General features: G+C 38.5%; 1 protein-coding gene across 2 annotated transcripts in view; it reads right to left on the bottom strand.

Moving 5' to 3' along the window:
• Positions 1 to 8,417: 8,417 nt before the first annotated feature.
• Vps16A (vacuolar protein sorting 16) overlaps positions 8,418 to 21,382 on the bottom strand; it is a 98,844-nt gene continuing 85,879 nt past the window's right edge. For both annotated transcript variants that reach the window (XM_045745547.2, XM_069325252.1), the window contains exons 17-19: positions 18,834 to 18,930; positions 12,032 to 12,135; positions 8,418 to 9,815 (exon numbers count right to left, since the gene is read on the bottom strand). In XM_045745547.2, the coding sequence (XP_045601503.1) occupies positions 9,671 to 9,815; positions 12,032 to 12,135; positions 18,834 to 18,930 (346 nt within the window). In that variant the 3' untranslated portion in view covers positions 8,418 to 9,670. The remainder of the gene's footprint in view (positions 9,816 to 12,031; positions 12,136 to 18,833; positions 18,931 to 21,382) is intronic.

The raw sequence follows: 21,382 nt of genomic DNA, 5'->3' as shown, positions 1-21,382 counted from the left end.
TATAGTAATCTATTTTTTTTATTTTCCATTGAGAAAAATATGTTGACTACTAGTATAGACCTCCAATATTTGGGGAATTAAGCAGCAGTAAAATCTATGATGAAATAATCTGTAAGTTGAGGACTTGTTATATAGTATGATTTTAATTTATGTATAACATGATTTTTCACATACAGGTTCACCTGTTCTTGACATTTTGGGTTGTGTAAAGGCATGCTAGGAGTTGTAGAATTTTGATTTAGTACTTGGATCTAAAGTGGGATTTATTTATATTATTTACATATACAATATTTAGAGCTGGGTGACTGGTGATTTTCATCTGTATTTGTGAACTCAGGGAGAGAATTTAATGATGAATGTATTTTAATGTTATTTTTCAAAATGTCATTGGTTAAAGAACTGACAGCAATAGCTGGCCTGCCTTGTGCCTTGTTTAATTCTCCAGTCAGAAGCTAGGCGTGTGGGAAGTGAGGTTTAGCCTTAGCTGTCACTCATAAGATTGGTGGTTTGCTTCATCACCGAACAAAATATGTAACATTGTAGAATTCCAGAAATTTCTTATTGCATATTGTTATTTCACTTTAAAAACATAATTCTTGCATTGTTACTAGAGCATTAATTTCAAAATTCCTCTTTCAAATATGACTTTATGGATTTTTTAAAACTATTACATTTCTTGTATATTTATAGAAGCAAGCTATGTCTAAACCTCCCACCATTCAGGGGCATCCTATATGCTCAGATAAAGTTGTTCTCTATTCAGCTTTTATACAATAGTAATATATATTTACTTTTACTAAAGTGAATAATAACTGAAAATTTCCCTAGGTCCAAATCTTGCCTAGGTCCAAGAAGGAATTTTAATTTTGCTTGTTTTAAATGGAGAATGAAACTAAATACTGTAATTGAGCTTGAATTAGACTGCTATATATTAAATAATGGATTCTAGAAAGGAAAATATACATTTATCTAATATATTCACTGCATATTCTTGTTTCTAATTTAGTGTAAATATAAGCCTGCTTGATCTAGCAATTGAAAATAAACATAAGAATCTAGTTACGTACAGTACTGTGCTACAAAGGGGCTGCTACATTGGCATAGATTAGTCTTCCATGTCAAGTGCACATGGTGTATGAGAGCCAGGAGATGCTCGTCATTCAGAGGAATTAACTATTTGAAGTCATCTACGGCAAGAGGATGCTCATGAAAGAGTCACTTTCTTGAGCTTGAGATTAACTTGAGAATGCAGTTTAACAGTTCAACCAAAAAAAAATTTAATTGTTGACCGTTTTAGGTATTAAAAATTTTCTCAGGGTCTAAATTCACTTTCCTAAAATGTTATAAACTTAATCAGATATGTCCTCATAGAAAAGTCTCCTTTAGCTATTTAAGATTAAACATTTTACTCTTGTTTAAATTTTTTTAACCACCGCACTGCGCAGAGCGCCTTGAGGCGCTCTGAGAGTTGTGCTATTTTTTTTAATTAGGCTAAATTTTAATGTTTTTTAATGTTTTCATCACTCCTTGTATTTTGAAATTGAAATGGTTGAGTTTGGAAACATTTTGACATTTTTATACAACACAACGTTACCTGAACATTTATAAAAACAACAAAAATGTCCTTAACAATTGCACTACGAAGTTTTTGTCGAAACCAGGTGCGCAGTGTGGTGGTTAAGCAAGTGTTAAAAAAGTTCTAGTTAAAAATGGTTTTGATATTACAATTTAATGTATAATTAGATGTTTTAATGTAGTTTTTCAGCAATTGATCTTAAAAAAAATTATCTTGTTGCTAAAAGTACTGATGACCATTTTCAATTGAGTTATGGTTTTATTGCTGGTAAAAGTCGATAGAAAATGTATGAATCTGGCAAGAATAACTCCAGTGTATTAGCCTCTTGATTGGTATCTTGTGTCTGCTTGCTGTGGGTCAGTACTGTACTTTCATTTTATTTAACAATTGTATTTTGAGCAGGAATCAAGTGCCAAAGATTATCTAACTTTAACTCATTCACACAGTAATGAGGGCGTGTATTTTTTTTGTTAACTTTGTCTTTTGTCCCTTAATATAATTTATAGTTATGTAGCTGAGGAAAATTACATACAGTACTATCTTGGGGTTTATGATCTGTTGGATATTTTAAAAATTTATTAAATATGCAAGTTAACCAATTTTGTATGTTTCTAAAATAATTACAGAACTGCGAGAAACTTGTTAAGTTTATTAAAAACTAAGAATGGTATACTATACATGTACAGTGCTGTATGTATATGCAGTATATTTAATATATAAAAAAACCATCTTATGGTGAATAGTAAATTCTGCTCCATGTACTCCAGCTGCTGTAGAGAAGTGTACGACACAAATGATCTACGGTAAACATTATACACTAATTGTTAAATTGGAGTTCAGATGGTTTTTATGATTTTATATTTCCATTATTTGTTTAGTGTACCAGTTTAATTTTAAATATAAATTTCTTCATTGTTATGTGGCATTATCTTCATTCTCAAAGTCTAGTCAAGTTTTATGTTCATTAGTGGCTTTAATTCTATAATATTGTTTAAAAATATTCTTATTGCCTCCAAGATACAGTACTTTGAAATAAAAGAACTTTTGTTCCATTGTTTCATTAGCCATAAACTGACATACTGTAGTACAGTTACGGCATAGATTTTTGAAGAACTGTTATTGTCTTCCGTTTTATATTCTAAGTTGAGAGAAAGTGAATATGAAAAGTTGTTTTCATTTAACCATTTCCTAACTGAACATTACACTAAGTAAAAACTGAGGAGAGGAAAATAAATTTAAAAGTAATGAGGGAATTGAGACTGGTGCCTGGTTGAGACGTGTGAGACTGGAGAGGGGACAAACATGGATAAGGTTGATGGGGGAACTCGTCCGTTTGGCAACAGAAAACGAGTAGCGCACAGGAAGAGTGGAGGTAGGAGGAAGAAAGGAGGAGGAGGAATGAGTAGGGAGAGTAGACTGATTGTTATTCTTTGATGTTATACTGTACTGATGTTGTTATTGATGTTAATTTTACTTTACATATTCTAATATAAGCTGCCACCATCTGTCTCCTTTACAAACTAAATCTTAATTCCACTTAAACAATGCCACAGGAACACTGCTAAATTTCTCACTTGTTCATCTAGCTATTTCTTTCCTTAACTCTTACTTGAGGGGACATTGATTCAAAAGAGAGGACTGAACAAAAGTCAAGCTTGTTATTCTACACAGACATTTATTGAATCAAATTATTTCAAATTATAGCAATTGAATACTAGTTCTGCACTTTTTAACATTTTGTCATCCTATTATTTAACACAATATTGACCAAATTGAAAGGGGGGGGGGGGGATCACCCACTCCATACATGCCCACACCATACATGGCTAAATGGTTCAGACTCCACTAGCTCGTCACCACTAAGAGATACTTCTGGTTTAAGACAACGCATAACTTAACTCTCACCTTCTCAACTCAGATGGATGCACCCTGAGGGTGCCTGGCTGTCACCCGTCAGGGTGGGAAGGCTGGCTGGTCACCTCTGTGCAAGGCGGTCGCTAACTGAATCTACCAGCCACCCCTAACGTGGGGAAGCTGGGTATTCCTCATGCCCTAATAAGGACTGAGACAGGCCAAGCTAGCCCTTACAGGACCCATGCTGAGGCCCGACAGTACAAGACCCTCCTTGTTAAGTACTGCCATGTTAGCGGATTGAAGCTAGTCAACACCTCCCTCGTACCATCTTGTTCCTCACCATCACGCACGCACACACACACCCACCCACAATTACAACTCGCAATTATACACGAAAGAGTGCAAAATACTTGCACTGTTACAATAGTCTGTTACACTGGGCCTAGACCAGGCTTCATCTCTGACTACCCCTACTGACTTTCTTCATTCCTGTCCCACTTCTGTGGCTGGGTGATGGCACAGTTGCTGTCACCCAGTGACACCCAAAGCCCAATGATGACAACCTGGTGTAGCTCCATCTTCCATTGTAACAACTGCGCTGTTTATTCCCCCTCCTTCCTGAGCATTCCCGGTGTCATTACCACGCTTGCACGCATTTGATTCCCCTGCTATGTTCCAAGATTTTTTTTGGCCCCACTGTGGCCTAAGTATTTTTATTTTTGTCACAAACATATCTGCCTTGATATGCAGATTCATAAGCACTTAATTGACTGTGTATTTCCAGGTTACTTTTAACCCCACCCAGTCTGGCACATGCATAGTTGCGGCCACTTCTCAGGAGGTGGCTGTCCACCTAGCTAATTTGTCCTACGCTGGTGAGGCCCCAGTTTGTGTTCAAAAATTCTGTTGAATGCCAACACTGGCAATGTTGTTCTCCATTACCATGTTGCAACTGGAGACAGAGAGACCTTAAGACTGTCATGAGGATATTAAATATATCCTCAAGGCCCAGGGCTTTTCTCCTACAGATAGACCTATTCTCTCATTCCCCTCATGGTCGTCATCAATCCCTTTGTAATGTTAAGATCATTTTTGATGGTAGGACCCTTCTGTATTCCATCATTCTTCCTGGTGCCAGATTCTCCGTTTGAACAGGAGTACATTCCCTCTTCACACTTATGCAATAGGTGTTGGAAATTTAATCATGGTTCTAACAGATGCAGTAGATATATATTCCTTTGCTCCTTGTGTGGTGATCCTGCATATCTTTACTGATTGCTTTTCTTCCTAAGCTCACTGCATCAACTGCAGTGAGGCTCACCCTGCCTTTTCTCTTATATGCATCCATTATAAGTTTGAACAAGCTGTCCTTGCCTTGAAGCATCATAATCATGTCTTTCCCCAAAGCTCGCCCCAGATCCACCATCTCGACTCTTTCTCAACCATTACTATTGTCCGTGAGTTGTCACACTACGCTTCCCCACCCATCTTCCCATCATTTGTTTCAAAATCGTTTCTAAATCTTAAGTTTTCCGAGCTTCTGCTTTTAATATCCCAAGTTTTCCATTCTGTGCATCTCTAGAAACAGATGCTTGGCACCTGTCTTGGTCTTTTCTGTGGTTGTGCCTTTTTAATGTGACCTAAAATAAAAATCTATCATCTGTTGGCATCGGTGTCCTTTCCAAGCTGCGTGCTTATAGCATATAGCCTGGGCACAGGCTGAAGAAACCCACTTCCACATGTCTCGGGTGGCACAGAGGAATAGAGCATAGGGCAGCATCTAATTAGGTGTCATGAAAGAGAGCATAGAAGTTGAAAATATTCTAGTCTGCATTTAAAACCACCTTCGAGGGAATGAGAGAGGAGGGGGGGAGGTTACAAGGATGGGGAAACTGTCATTATGAAGATGATCCAGGACCTTCCATGATAAGTCTGTATAAATAGGAAGAGGGAAGAAAGAATACAGTAAAGGATGTTGACTTGCACATTCACATGAATCGGCTCGCTGACACACAATAACTCGTGCAAAAAAAAAAAAAAATACAGGGGGAGGGGATGGGGGCTTTGGGTATTAGTCAGAGCATCACCCCAGAAGGCATGCCTACAGTTAAAAATCACCCAAGAGGACCACAGGCTCTGGTAATAACTCCAAGAGGCAACTAAGTTTGGGAAGAGAAAGAGGGGCATGCAAAGGGAGATAAATGGGACAGACAGTGTATCATTTACATATAAAGATACGAACAGCAAAGGAATAAACTTTAGAGGGATAAAGGGATCATCATTCTGGATCAAGAGAGGAGTTCCAACAAAATCTGAAGGAGAGGAAAGAAAGGCATAATGCAGAAGTGACTAGTATGAGCACCAAGCATCAGCTCCTGGAGACACAAATCAGTGAAAATTTATATCAGAAATTAGAGTTCAGGAAAATTTGCAAAGAAACCACGAATATTACATAGAAAAATAGCCATAATGCAGAATATATCAAGAAAAAGAAATATAAAGGAGAAAACTAAGGCAAAGGACACAGACTAGGGAGGATCAGGAGTAGGTGCAGTGGGGTCAGGGATGGTATACCCAGCAAGGACAGAGTTGAGAGGAACAGAGGTGAACTGATGGGGTCAGGAGAGGGAGGGGCAATCAAAGGAGAGTGAGTGATCAACAGAAATGGCAGGAAGCACTTCATCAGGGATAGTATCGGAGGCAGAATCAATGGCTACATGAACTTCCATAGCTAGATCAGCCAACTCTGCTACCAAGATAGGAGGAGGAGCAGAAACCAAGATGGAAGAGGAAATGGGGGAAAGAACAGAAGCCTTCTTACCTGCTGGGGAGGAAGAGAAACCATATTTCCATTTCTTACTGAGACAGGCATACCAGTAGTGGTGTACTGTGCAATGACCTAGTCTCTCAGTCAGAGAGGGAGAACAAGAATGGACAACACCAAGATGACTGGGAGGAGGATGGACATCGGTCTGGATGGACAGTTTGTGGGGACATGGAAGGCTAAAAAGACAAAGGGGAAGACCGAGAGAAAAGATGGGGTCAAGAAGTGAAGGACTACACAGTGGAAAGAGGACGACGAAGACTGAGAAGTGGTGCTATCTTGGCAGGTAGAAGAGTGGAAAGGAATACTGGAAGTGAGAGTTGAAGATCCAAGAGGACCTCTTGAGGCCACAGATTGCAGCGGAAGAAGGGGGGAGCTGGTGAAGGTGTTGGGGTTTAATATGAAAGCTGCATATATTCCACTGAATAAGACATATAGTATTTTAAGTATAGGAAAAAGGATGGGGTGAAAAGGTACAAGAAACTAGTGGGAAAACTAATTGTTACCAATATCAGGAGGCATAGGCATGTCAAGTAAGGAAGAATAGCCCAGGAGAAGCAAGGAAGGAAGCTTGGATGTACAGTCAATGTGGTAAGGTGAGGGGTAGAGAGTACTTGAGCACACAGGGCAGCAACAGTGCCAGACTCCATACAGGGCTAGATCAACAGAAGGTCAGAGACAAAGGTCTTCTTGTTTTTTACAGGAGAGGGACTCGGCTGACACCTTTGACTGAGAAATGGGGGTCACATAGCGGCAAGGGTCAGTAGCATCAATGTACCTGTACTTGTGATGTCCGCAAAGGTTTCGACCAAAGACAAGTGAAGACGGCAATGAGGACAAAAGTGGATATCAGTTGCGACCATAAAGGTGGGAAGATGGCCAAAAGACAGAAGGTAGGAAGATTGAGAGGAATAGAGATGGGGCCTACCAGTTGTTGGTCCCAAAGTTAATGTCCCTGTGGCTTGGTCTCTGACCAGATTATCATCATGGTGTCTGATCAACCAGGTGCAGCTGCTTGCAGCCTGGAGGGACCCCCAATGGTAATAGTGTCTGGAGACAGACTGGACAACTGTCACATTTAACTTTTATATACTTTGGTTTGGAGATTAGATCACTCAAAACAGTTTCCCAGGAAACATTGGCTGGTTACTTCATTTACAAGTTACCACTACATGGTTAATATTAACACTTTTGCCCGGGCATGACACAGCATTGCGTCATCCGTTTACTGGCGGTAATACCGGGGATGACGCAGCATTGCGTCATCCACTTTAAATAATCGCCAAAAATCAGGTTTATCCGATTTTTTTTGGACTGGTTTTAAAATGCGCGCCGATGTCTTCCCATTTTCTTTGTTGAGCCTCGTGGCCCTCAGGCGGCTTGGTACACGCCGTGGGCCCATTGTTTTCGCTCTACTGTTGTGACCAATGTTGCCTCCCCTCGCATCACAAACATGTGAACATTTCAGCTATTTTCCGTGGCTATATTTCTTACTGCGGCTTTAGAAACTATCTACGCTTACTCCACGATGGATAGTGATCATGAACAAGGCCCTTCCAGGAAGAAAATTGCGAAAGGCAGGCTTGAAAAGGGTGGGAATTGGGAGTGTAGCTGGAAGGCATCCGAGCGCTCACTTGCGGCTAACGCGTGGCCCGTCTTCAACTCGTCGGCGGTTGGAGTGTGACCAGGTATTTTATTTTATATGCTAATGTTCCTATAGAGAATTCTATTGCAAACCCATTGAGACCAAAATGAAAGACCTAGGACGAAAATTGAGGTGACCAGAGTGAAAATAGTGAAAACATTTTATCGTGTTTGCGTGCTCCTGGGTAACTCGTTCGCACTTTCTCTGTTTGCTGCGGGTAATTAGCCGGGCTTTTGGAGTTTATATGCATTTAGTGCTGTAGAGAATTCTATTGCGAACACAATGATACAAAATTTAATCTCGTAGGACGAGAATTAAGGTGACAAAGTTGAAGAGAGTATACACTTTTCAGAATTTGCGCGCACTCCCGTGACACCCTGGGTCCCATATCGCACAGTCGAGGGGTGGCGGGCGGGGTGCACAAAAGTGTTAACTTGGCTGTCACACACACAAGGGTTTACTGTAAATACCTTTTATTATTCATTTAAATTTTGATTAGCTGAAAATGAAACAAATACTCTTATCATGTATATTTTCCAATACAAGTTGCTGTGAAATAAAGTATACTGTATTATATAAAACAATTTATATAGGTTGTAAATAATTTGCATTAAAACAACAAATTAATAAATGTGAACATGGTTAAAAAATTGTATGATTTTTCACAGCAATTTTCATACAAACATTACGAAACCCAAAATGACTCGTCAACACACATGGGAAGGGAAACCTTCCACAACCAGCTGATGCACACTAAATACTAGCAAAGTTTAAAATATTTTTAGGAATGAGGGATAGGCTTTTTATTTAGAATTGTTTTACAAATACTGCATTAGTGAATTATAAAAGTTTATATTTATTTTTTACTTCAGCAGCCAATGAGTTATATATTCCTTGTGATGGGCATTTCTTTTGGTCATGGCATGAGTTAATACTAATTTGTACTTCAATGAGGTTGTGATCTGGCCAAAATATATATGTGAAATTATATGATTAATTTATTATTTAACTGGACTAAATTTTTGTAAGTAGTTCATTATATGGTGGTTCAATGCACACATATTCATAGGGCCTTACAAGACTTAAAAATGCCTATGTTCATTTCCACTACACATCTGGTTACATTTTCTTTACATCATGACAACCAAGCCTTCGTACATTTAAATCATATATTCAGAAGAATTGTTAAACACAGTTTTTTCATTAAATTATGCAATAAAATATACATTTAAATCTTTAGATATATTTATAAAGAACAGCACAATACCTGACAGAAGACATATGTAATCAATATAGACAAAATATAATACAATTTATCATTTTTATGGGTGATTAGAAGACCCAAGATTGCTTTAAGTTTTATGCCACTCATAATAATGGCTTGAGCAAAATTAACAATAAATTCACATTCATTACTTGACTATCAATTTTCATTTTTCAGGGAAATTTCCCTTTCATGAATGTGATCTTAAGAATAATCTTTCTTTAATGATTCAGGTCTTTTCACAAGATTTGTTTTTTAACATTCCTTTTATTCAGTGGTAAGTTCAAGCCAAACCAGCACAGAAATCTGTAACAAATAGTTCAAGTATGACCTCAATTTCTCTCTTTTTAATCACTTGTGGGCAGTAGGAATCATTGGGGAAGATGATGCCAACTACTCAAAGAAAAGTAATTCAAAGGGGGCAACAAGCCATCAACTATATACACAAATATTAATACTTACAAGTGTACTTTCTTTGGCATCATTTATACATACAGTATTTATAATTTAATTTCTTATTGATGGCTCACTAAGCAGCACTTGAATGCGAGACTGCAAACCTTGGTGTTGGGATCCACAGGCAGCCAACACTTCAGTTAGACCCGTCACACTACGCTGCTCCTGAGCCACTTTTACGGCCTCTTCCAAGAGTCTGGTAAGGAAAGAAATGATTTTACTGTTACCAATCCCAGATACTGATGAATAACTGCTTTATTGCAGGAAAATTGCATTTTCCATTAATATGACTTTAATATTAATCTAACTATGTGAAACTTTGTATTCTCCATTAATAAAAAGCAGGAAAAGACAAAATTAGAAGGATGATCATTTATGTAAATTTTAATGTTTATTTGGATAACAAATACAAATGAAAATAATGAAAGTTAATTTAAAAGTACAGCAGGGCTGGAATGCTCTATGAAGGCACAACCACAAAATGTTTAAATACAGTATACTGTATTTAACAAAACTCTGTATTGTAAGTAATTCTTGAAGAAGGTATTTATCACAGTCCATTTCAGCATATTCAAAAGGTACTAAACATCACTCAGGATGCCAATATATGAGTAAAAAGACACAATATGAGCAACATCAGAGTATCAGATCCACCAATTAGAGTATTCTATTGAGGGACAAGTGACTGACAAACATTTGGAAAGCACAACTTATGATCATTCTGAAATTCTACCAGGATTCATCAACTATCTGTGTAACTTCTACAGCTTTCTCCAAATATGGTGGCTTAGTTTACATTTATTAAATAGTTTGAGCTAAGAAATGCTACGAGGTTGTTTATAAAAATAATGTGGCCCCCTGGGGGCCACTCAAAACAACAGCTTGTTGGACCAAGCCCTCAAATCAGGCCTGGTCCTGGGCTGGGCTTGGGGAGTAGAACCCCCTCCCAGACACATCCCCCAGGAGCAGTGTACCCCACCTGGTGTATGGGGGCATCACATACATATCAATGTATGTGATATCAATTCCTTAGAAGCTGCATTCACAAGTTCATTCAAAACAACACCAATATGGCTGGATATCCAGCAAAATAAGACTGCCTTAATTCTGTTAAAATTAAGAAACTGTCAGAATTGGGTTTTGATCACCCTAAGATGCAAAAGGTTAAACTCTAGATCCATGAGGGCACTGCAAGCATCAACCACAGTAACAAAGGAATATTGATGAATAAAAGTGTTAATGAAGAGCACACAAAATCACAAAGCACTGTCAGACACTGCCAAGGCATGTTGGTTTCATCAGGAAAACACAATAGTAGCCAATACTGCCAGCAGACTGACCCATCTATGAATAGAGTAGAAGAGTTTGAATGGCAGAAAAAATGTTAAAGGAAAAGTCTTTTTCTTAAGAGGGGAAAAAGTGCAGGTCAGGAGTCTCAAAATTTCACACGTAGACTCTCCACAGGGGCAAGGAATAAACACTAGGAAAAACACTGTGGATAGGTATCAAGAGGGAATCCTATAAACAGGACAAGGCATGTGCCTAACAGTCTTAGCCCTGCATGAAGTACGGGACATGTAAGGTCTATAGTCTTGGTGCATTCAATTCAAATGCAAGAGATACGTAGTGACCAAAGTGCAAAGATCAACCTCAAGCATTTGGCATTATCTCTATACATGATGGATGGATGGATGGAAGGCAGTCAGATGTGGAGTCGCTCGTATAGGCAGGCAGGCAGGCAGGCAGGTAAGCAGGCAGAGATGCAGTACCCATATGACATTGTCTAGCCCTCTGCATGCACTGGCAATCCCTGCCAACCAGACTGTATGCTTGCCTGCCTGTTTATCTAGCAGGCATAAGTAGTAGTGAGATGCATCACAATGAATGTGGCTTGGAGGAAATTGTAAAAGACTATCTAGCATGAAAAATTTCATAGGGCTCGTGAACAAAGACCAACTAATCCCACCTTGAATAATTATCTTATAAATCACTGGAGAGATGCCTTACATCAGTGAGTTACTTTTTGGTTTAATACCTATGTATTATTGAGTAGAAAGTAGTGTTTGTTTAGCCTATCCCTAATTTTTCCATACAAGTTCAACTTGAACAGATTTGCTACGCAAGTGGTTTTTCTAAAAATGCGTCCCCCACAGTTTGAGGGTGTCTCTTACAGATTTCCTGTCTGAAAATGAAAATTTGTATTAAAACTTACTATTTGGCAGTTCATTAAACACTATGACAAATAGACAATGTTATTCCTTGCTAATGTGGTTTGCAATTTATATTATCTAGAGTATTTCCATTTATTCTGAATGGAGACTTGTGGTCTCGGTCCGAAACAAAAACATTCAAAAGGACTGTTGACATTCTCACCAATGCAAATTAATATTCAAGTATGTTTTAAATACCTACCCACATCTTGTAAGATATGTGACCTTGTTTTCATCTTTGACCTTCATAGCATATTTTTGGGCCTCGATTTTGTTTGTATTTTTCAGACAGGCATCTACAAATGGCTGTAAAAAAAATATATTATAAATGTTCAATCATGGCAATGTTTCAAAGACATCAACAAAAGTGTGTTACTGAGAGTGCCAGTTTATGTTTTAAGAAGTGTTACTGGGGGCTTTGGAGATTTTTGTCTAATACAAAGGACAAAATAATAAGAAAGCACAAAGTGAAAAAATAGTGGAATATTAATATTAGTTTAAATGAACACGCAATACAAATGCATATAAAAGAAAGGCACCCTGTAATCCTGTAATCCTACTTGAATGAACACATTGGAATGAAATACTTTGTGAGCATGAAAGAAATGGCTAGTACAGGTAGAACAAATCTTGCTGGAAAAGAATATAATGTTTGCTTAACTATTTTTTCTTGATAGACCAGTACAACTCTTGAGTTAACAGATTTACATACATTTCTATACAATACCCAAGTGAAGTTATAGGATGAGAGCTACGCTCATGGTGTCCTCTCCTCCCAGTACTCTGTCATATGACACTTTGAAACTACTGATGGTTTTGGCCTCTACCACCACCTCGCTTACTTTTAATGCTTTTCACATAATTTTATAATTTGTAGGTTGTATTGGGCCTATTATCTCCTATTTCATATTCCATAACATGGCATTTATTCACATTGAATTCCATTTGCAAAGTGTTGCCCCATACATGTATTTTGCCCAGGTCTTCTTGAAAGGCATGACAATTGCCTACATTTCTTATCTTCCCTAGTAGCTAGGCATCGTCAGCAAACATGTTCATAAAGTTTTATATTCCTTCTGATAGATCGTTTATATAGACAATGAACATTACTCTTCAATAAACAGAACTGAACTCTGTGGTACTCCACTAGTAACATTTCTCCAGTCTGATACACTGCCTCTGATTACTGCCCTCATTTTGTCAAATATTTTTATCCATGTCAGAAGTCTCCCTGTCACTGCTCTAGTATGTTGCAGTTTCCAGAACAACCTCTTATGTGGGACTCAATAAAAAAAAAATTTTTTTTTTTTTTAGGTCCAGATAAATGCAGTCAACCCAATCATTTCTCTCCTGTAAAATCTCTGTGGCTCTATAATAGAAATTAAGATCTGTTACAGAAGATCTTCCTGTTCAAACTTTAATCTACAATATTTTGTCTTATATAATTCCTCTAAAGATGTTCTATCTATTTGGTTTTAATTTTTTTTTTAGTGTTTTGACTACTATGCTTGTCAACATTACAGGTCCACAATTAAGAGGGTCTTCCCTGCTTTCATTTTTGTAGACTGGAATTATATTTGCCCTTTTCTATTTATCTGCCAAGGCTGCTGTACACAAAGGTTACTGAAGTGGGGTGCTCAACTCAAGTGCACATTCTCTCACCTTGTTTCTTCGTAGCTCTTTGAGCATTTGTCCCCACTTTGTTTCAATACACTTGTGTACTGTACTCTACGGTATTCTCTGAAATTTGTATTGTGTCTGTTCTCTGATGACTTCATTTTGCATCAACACACTTTGGAACTGTTCGTTTAGTGTTTCAGACTAAACTTCTCTGTGAATCTGTTCCCCCATTTTCAACTTTTGGAATTTATCCTTTACATGCAATTTGCTTTTAATGAATTTATAGAACAGGCCTAATTCCGTTTTACACTACTCTGCAATCGCTCTCTCAAAGTTTCTTTTTACTTCTCCTCTCAATAATGTGTTTCTTGTTTGTATTACCGGTACGTTTGAGGGTTATGCCTCTTCCTTCATCGATTCCATTTCTGTTTAGTCTATTGTTCTATGGCTCTCACAATTTATATTGAACCAACCTTGCTTTCTGCTTGTGCACCTCTTAGTATAAATTTTCTTTTACCTTCCTCATTTATCTCAAAATTTGGCATACATCTCATTTATTTCTTTGCCTGACAATAAAGCTTTCCAATCAAATTCATTGAAGAACTCACTACGTTCCCCCATGTTGTCCTCTCCTGAAATCTAATTTTTCAGTAGTTTTGTCCTTATTCTCTTTTAGATTACAATGCATTGCATATTTTGCTTCCAAGAAGACATGGTCTCTTACCCAAGGGAGGAAAGTACTCTACTGAATGTCAAATATCTCCTCGTTTTCCCTGGTGAATATCAAATCCAACATTGATGGAACATTCCCTTCCCTCATTCTTGTGGCCCGCTTAATGTGTTGGAACATGTCTCCATGATAAGGTTTACGAATCTGTCAGTCCAAATGTTCCCCGTTCTGACTTCATATGCCTCCAAGTCTATTGATTTAAAATGGAAGATACCAAGTACTGTACCAACAATCATGATTTATCTATCTGCTATAACTATAATGTCTCTTGATCATTATGAGGACCTTTCAATTATTCGTCTAGCTACTTCTTTGTCCATGTGTTGCTGGTGAACTGTAGGCATTTATGATTATCAGTTTATTATCCCGATTCCAAATCTCCAGTGTCAATATGCCAAATTCACGTGGATTGTCATTTATTAATTATCTTACCTTCAGGAACACTAGTAAACTGCTGATATAACATACACAGATGTTACAAAAGCTATCGACAAATGTGACCATGGTACTATTGCACACAAAGGAATTACTGTACTGGCAAAATAAGGAGATGGATCTTTAACTTCCAAATTAAATTTCTCACCCTAATATAAGATACTGTAGATAACGATACAAACTATAGCACTGAATCATCCTTTGCAGATTTCAAGGATTTTCACGAGAGTAGACAATATAGAGGACACAGCAAGCCCCCCAATCTGATGTTAATCAAGTCTTTCAATGGGCCATAGAGGATAATGCTACATTTAATGAGAAACAGTTTTACTTAACCCTTAAGCTGTTAAGGGGTCCTGAGGAAATTTACACCCCCTGTGCGCAAGACAAAAAAAATTCTAAAAAATTATTTCGTCTTCTAAAAATGTTAATTTGTGTTCCCTGAGCACGGGGGAAAAAAATCGTAGGTGACATATTTTGGGCACAATAGGCCAAGGAAGTCTGGCAAAATGTGGGCGTTGACAGAGCGGTTGTCAGAGGCGGTCAGCGTCACCCGAGCTGACAGGTGGGAGCTGCCACAAAGATATTATCACCTAATTATTTAAATGTCTCTGATTTTTTCTTAGTTTTTTGCCGTAATATTATTCAATAGTGTGTAGTGTGAGAGATTTATATAATAAAATGTGTGAATCATCGCTGTACTCAAAAGTATGGTGTTCATGTTAGTGATTCAATTATTATGTTCATAAAGCAATAAACAAATAGTTTTGCAGTTATTACACTATATACACAAATTATATATAAGTATCTACATGTTTTGTTCACCACAACTGTACAACTAAGCTGATATAGTTAGTTCAGGCACTGAGAGGCATTGCTGCACACACAGTCAGCTGGTGGCTGCCTCCCTCACTCATTCAAGGTCAAGCGCACTAAAATTTCTTCCCCCAACAATACTGTTTGTAGTGTTATTACACTACATACACACAGTATATATATATATATATAAGTATCTACATGTTGTATGCACCGTAACTGTACACCTAAGTTTGTAGGGTGCCCAAAGAGCATAGTGGCCACCCTCTACACAGCTAGACAAGTCATGCAAACGATGCCACCTCCGTCACCCAAATGGCTTCTCCCAACATAATCCTTTTGCTGTTATTACACTAATACACACATTATATGTAAGTATCTATATTTGTGTTCACCATAGAGAACCACTGAGCTGGTATGGTGAATGCAGACAATAACAGGTGGTAACACAGTCAGTAATCTCCCTCCTCCCACACAGCACTAATTATCACAACAATCCTGCTATTATCACAATCTTGGTCATTTTTATCACAGTCAGGGGTCATCTGTAATGCTGTCATCGATAAATAATAGCAGTTACATATTTATTTTGACATTTTTAGGCGATGCTGTGGTCACAAGCTGAACAGCAATGCTGTTAGCTCATGCTGCGTGCACCAGCCTTGGTTGCTCCCACAGTACTGTGGATCTTACACAGGAGAATATTGCCTACGATTTTTTTTAAACATGGCGTCTGTTTACAAGAGCTCTGAGGAAGCTGCTGTGAACCCTGGGTAGCCGCGGGCCACTTGAATCGTGCCTGGCACCCTATGGTGTATATATACGCCATATGCACCATGGGACATGTTCCTCATGGCGTATGCGCAGTTTAAGGGTCAATATGCTATGGAAGAAATGAAAATATCGAAACAAACCGTATATAAAATGCATTCAAACCACACTTTTGAAAGTAAAAGCAATATAAAACTCTTAGGAGTATAGTAATAATGTCAGAAGACCTTACTTTTAAAGAACATAACAAAGCTGTCCCATCTGCAAGAAAAATGACAAGTTGAATAACAAGAATCTTTCTAACAAGAGCTGCCACACCAATGATGATACTTTTTAGAGTAAAATATTGTTGCACACACTAACAGCCCCATTCAAAGCTGGATAAATGGCTAACCTGTAGAATATGCAAAGATTTTTTACCGTTAGAATCTACTCAATAAAACAAACTATTGAGATTGCTGAAATTTTTTACATCTCAATTCCTGAGAGCACAGGTGGGAGAAATGCATAATTTACACTTTGAAAAATCTAGAAGGACTGATTTCAAATTTTCACACAGAAATAACACTACATGAGATCAGAAAGCATTGGCAGGATGTGCAAAATAACCTCACTGGAAAGCAGAGGTGCAATAGGCACAATGAGTGAGAACTATCAACATCAAAGGCTCAAGACTTTTAAACACACACTCTTCTCAGATGGAGCATAACCGGCCGATCTTTTGCAGTATTCAAAACAGAACTTGATAAACATCTTTAAGGGGGGATACCTTATCAACCAGGCTGCGACTCTTATGTCAGGCTGCAAGCAAATGCATCGAACAGTCTGGTTAACCAGACCACCAAACAAGAGGCCTGGCCAAAGACTGGGCCATGGGGATATTGATCCTCAGAATCATTAACAGGTGTTCTTTTTACCTGCATGGCAATTCCTCCACCTTTTCTATTTTTCTGTTGTCTCCAAACTGGGTAGCCCTTCGGAAATAAAATCGAATTTAAAAAATTAAACGAAGTCATTATTAGTAGTAAGCATCCATCAGTCATAGGAGACTATGGAGTTGCACTCTAGTTGTTGGTCTGGGTTGGCCTCTCCAGGGCGCAAAGCCAGGGTAGGATAATATGGAGGAGAAGCTGTCACCCAAGCAGCAGGTCCTCCCTCTCCACGGCACCGAAAGTTCCCAATGGAAAGCAAGCGCCAATACGATTGGTTCCAGCGCCCTCACAGGAACTGTAAGGACGAGGTTGAAGGCAACAACAAACTGCCTTAGGGGCTCCAGTTCTGGAGTTAACCTCGAAGTTGGTAAAAGAAGGCAGAGACACTCCAAACCCAGAGACTACTGTGGTTGGGGCTGGAGAAGAACCACCCCAACAAGGCCAAGAATGACTCCAGCCTCCTGAAGCAGAGGTTGGACTGCACAAGCCCCAGGAGGTGAACTTCCGAGCCTCACACCTACGGGTTAGAGAGATCGTCACAGCACCCTTTCACCTGAGGCTGGCTTCCCTCAAGACCGAGCAGAAGGAAGAGTAATAGTAATTACAACTATTATTATTATATTATAATAATAATATAATTAATAATATAACAATTAATAATTAAGTGTTACTATAATTTTGCCTATGCAAACAGGGTGGCTATACAATTACAGAAGCTGTAATGACTGCAAAGTAAAAGGATACAGGTGCAAAGACAACAAGGTGGTGGGTGTGTTTGTTGCGGTGGTCATGGGTGTTGTGCTGGCCAACAAGTGAATGGTTGTGCAAAAAGAAATATGATGCAAATAATTATGGATGGGTGGTGGATATGGTACTAAGTTAGTTTCAACCACTTCATCTAACCTACTCCATTTATTTACAACTCTAGAGTAAGATAAATTCTTCCAGGCATCTGACTTGTTTTTATTTATACTACCTCATTCTGCTATCCATCACTCTGAACAATGCTGCTTTGTCTACTTTGTCAAGCCCCTTTACAATCTTGAATGTCATTATCATGTCCCCTCAGTTCCTTCTCTTCTTTAGTATGCCAAGGTCCAGTTTCCTTCAGTATAACCTCATAGCTCTGTTGCCTCAGCTTGGGAACAATCCTTGTTGAATATCTGAGAAACTTTCTTAATTTTGTTTTCTTTTCAGTTGGCAGTTCGATGCCAAAGCAGTAAGCTTAAGAGTGGGTTTTGCATAGGTTGTATAGTACATGGAACGCCTGTGTCCAAGTTCCTCAAAGTTTTCAGACATTTGGTCAGTTTGGCATTTGTACATCTCTGACATTAGATTTGGGCCGATATCTAATCTGAAGTCTTATAATTGATGCAGTGAAGTGTTGCCTTCATTCTGGACTATTGTGTAGGTCTTTTTATTCTAGTAACTATCCTCAAAACTTTGCATTTGTCTGGGTTCAAGTCTAGTAGCCATTTTTCAGACCACCTTCGGGGTGCTGCAAGCTCACTTTGCTAGGTATCACAGTTACCCCCATCATTCCTAGTCTTCCATAATTTTGCATCAGCATCAAATGAATCTATTGATGATTAAAGAGATCTTCTAGATTACTTACCTCACTATTCCCATTCCTCTACTTATGTAAAAACACAGTATGCCAATGATAAACAATATGTAAACATTTCTCACTTCAAACATACCTCAAAACCAATAGGATTTTTCTTATTCTTTGAAAAGTTTGCCAACTCTTCCCAATGACCAGCTTCAGCATGAGCAACAACCCGCAGCCACCAGTATCTTTAAAAAAAAAGAACAATTTTAGAATATTTTATATAAAAAGGGGCTAATTAAACCTTAGACTGCACAGGGGTTATATCAGTCATTATCAGCATGCACACAGAAAAATTGTATTTAAGACAGGGATTTTGTCTTCCTATATTGTTAAAAAAAATCATGTCACTTTCAAGGTTAGCATATGTTTACTGGAAGCTTCAAATACTGATTAAGAACAACTATACCAGCAGGAGTTTCAAATGTTGCAAAGAACCTAAAACATCTGAGGATGGTGTGCACAATTCAAGGTTTAGTATAACAATAGTCAGTGAACTTTTGGCAGACAGGTGGGCAGGGCAGGGTAGGATGGGGCAGGGAGAGCTGCACATGTGAGCATTTGTTTTACAATTATATTACATCACAATGAAATCACAGTGGCATGATATATCAATGACAATCATTTTGAGGCAATGGAATGCTTGAAATCATGTTCTGATGATTCCCAGACACCTGCCTTAACTGACTAACTGAATTCTACTGAATTCAATGGGAGGTTCTGGAGGCCCCAAACCGCAAACCCTGGTTGGGCTCTGGTTCGAGGCCTCCAGAACTTCCAGTTAAGGCTTAAGACAGAGTCGGTCTGGGAATCATCAAAACAAGAGTTCAAGCATTCCATTGCCTAAAAGGATTTTCATTGTGCTACATCTGAACACTTTGGCTTCGTGATGACGTGCTCGGAGTCTTTAAATCAATACACAAAGTGCAACATGACATTAACACTGTCAACAATTAAAATATTTGTAAAAATTCCATTTATTATCCAGTTACTGTATTATGGAACTTGTTTTAACCCTTAAACTGTGCATGGCGTATATATACGCCCAGAGTAACATGTCCCACTGTGCACATGGCGTATATATATACACGACATTGGATGCCAGGCACGATTCAAATGGCCCACAGCTACATGGGGTTCACAGCTTCCTCAGGGCTCTTGTAAACAGAAAAAAAATTCTCCGGTGTAAGAGCCACAGTACTGTGGGAGCAACCAAGGCTGGCACCCACAGCATGAGCTAACAGCATTGCTGTTAAGCTTGTGACCAAAGCATCACCTAAATTTAAAAAAATAAATATAACTGCTATTATTTAGCAATGACAGTATTACAGATGACCCCTGACTATGATAAAAATGACCAGGATTGTGATAATAGTAGGATTGTTGTGATAATTAGCGCTGTATGGGAGGAGTAATGCTGAGGGAGGGAGGGAGGGAGATAGCGTCGTTTACTGACTCTGTGGCCACCTATTATTGTCTGCATTCACCATACCAGCTGTGGTTCTCTACGCTGAACACAAATGTAGATACTTGTATGTAATGTGTGTATTAGTGTAATAACAGCAAAAGGATTATGTTGGGAGGAGCCATTTGGGTGATGGAGGTGGCGTCGTTTGCATGACTTGTCTAGCTGTGTAGAGGGTGGCCACTATGCTCTTTGGGCACCCTACAAACTTAAGTTTACAGTTACGGTGCATACAACATGTAGATACTTATATATAACGTCTGTATATAGTGTAATAACACCACAACCAGTATTGTTGGGGGAGAAATTTTAGTGCGTCTGACCTTGAATGAGTGACGGAAGCAGCCGCGAGCTGTGTGTCTAGGGATGTCTCCTAGTGCCTGAACTAACTATATCAGCTTAGTTGTACAGCTGTGGTGAACAAAACATGTAGATACTTATATATAATGTCTGTATATAGTGAATAAAAGCAAAAACAGCAAGGTGGGAGGAGAAAGTGGGCGAGTGAGGGGTTGTTGAAGGAGGGAGTGGCAGCGCGTGGCTGGCTGGTGTGTGGCGGTCACGCCTCATTGCTTTTTGACTCATAATACCAACTTGGTGGTTTGTTATGGTGAACAAAACATGCAGATACTTATATATATAACCTGTATATATAGTGTAATAATAACAAAACTATTTGTTTATTGTTTCATGAACATAATGATTGAATCACTAATATGAACACCATACTTTTGAGTATAGCGATGATTCACCCCACTTATTATATAAATCTATCACACTACACACTTTTGAATAATAATACTGCAAAAAACTAAAAAAAAAATCAGACAGACACATTGAAATAATTAGGTAATAATATCTTTGTGGCAACTCCCACCTGACAGCTTGGGTGATGCTGACCGCCTCTGACGACTGCTCTGTCAACGCTCTCATTTTGCCAGGCTTCCTCGGCTTATTGCAGCTAAAATATGTCACCTACGATTTTTGTTATTTTTCCCGTACTCAGGGAACACAAATTAACATTTATAAGATAAAAAAAATTTTAGATTTTTTTTTTTTTTGCGCACAGGGGTGTAAATCTCCTCAGGACCCCTTAGCAGCTTAAGGGTTAAAATGCGCACCAACGTCTTCCCATTTTCTGTATACCCTACATGTCATCATGACACGGCTGCGTA

This window comes from Procambarus clarkii, chromosome 16 (genome assembly GCF_040958095.1).
Source record: "Procambarus clarkii isolate CNS0578487 chromosome 16, FALCON_Pclarkii_2.0, whole genome shotgun sequence".
Taxonomy (NCBI): domain Eukaryota; kingdom Metazoa; phylum Arthropoda; class Malacostraca; order Decapoda; family Cambaridae; genus Procambarus; species Procambarus clarkii.
The sequence above is the reverse complement of the archived record's forward strand: the minus strand, read 5'-3'. Positions and strand labels throughout refer to the sequence as shown.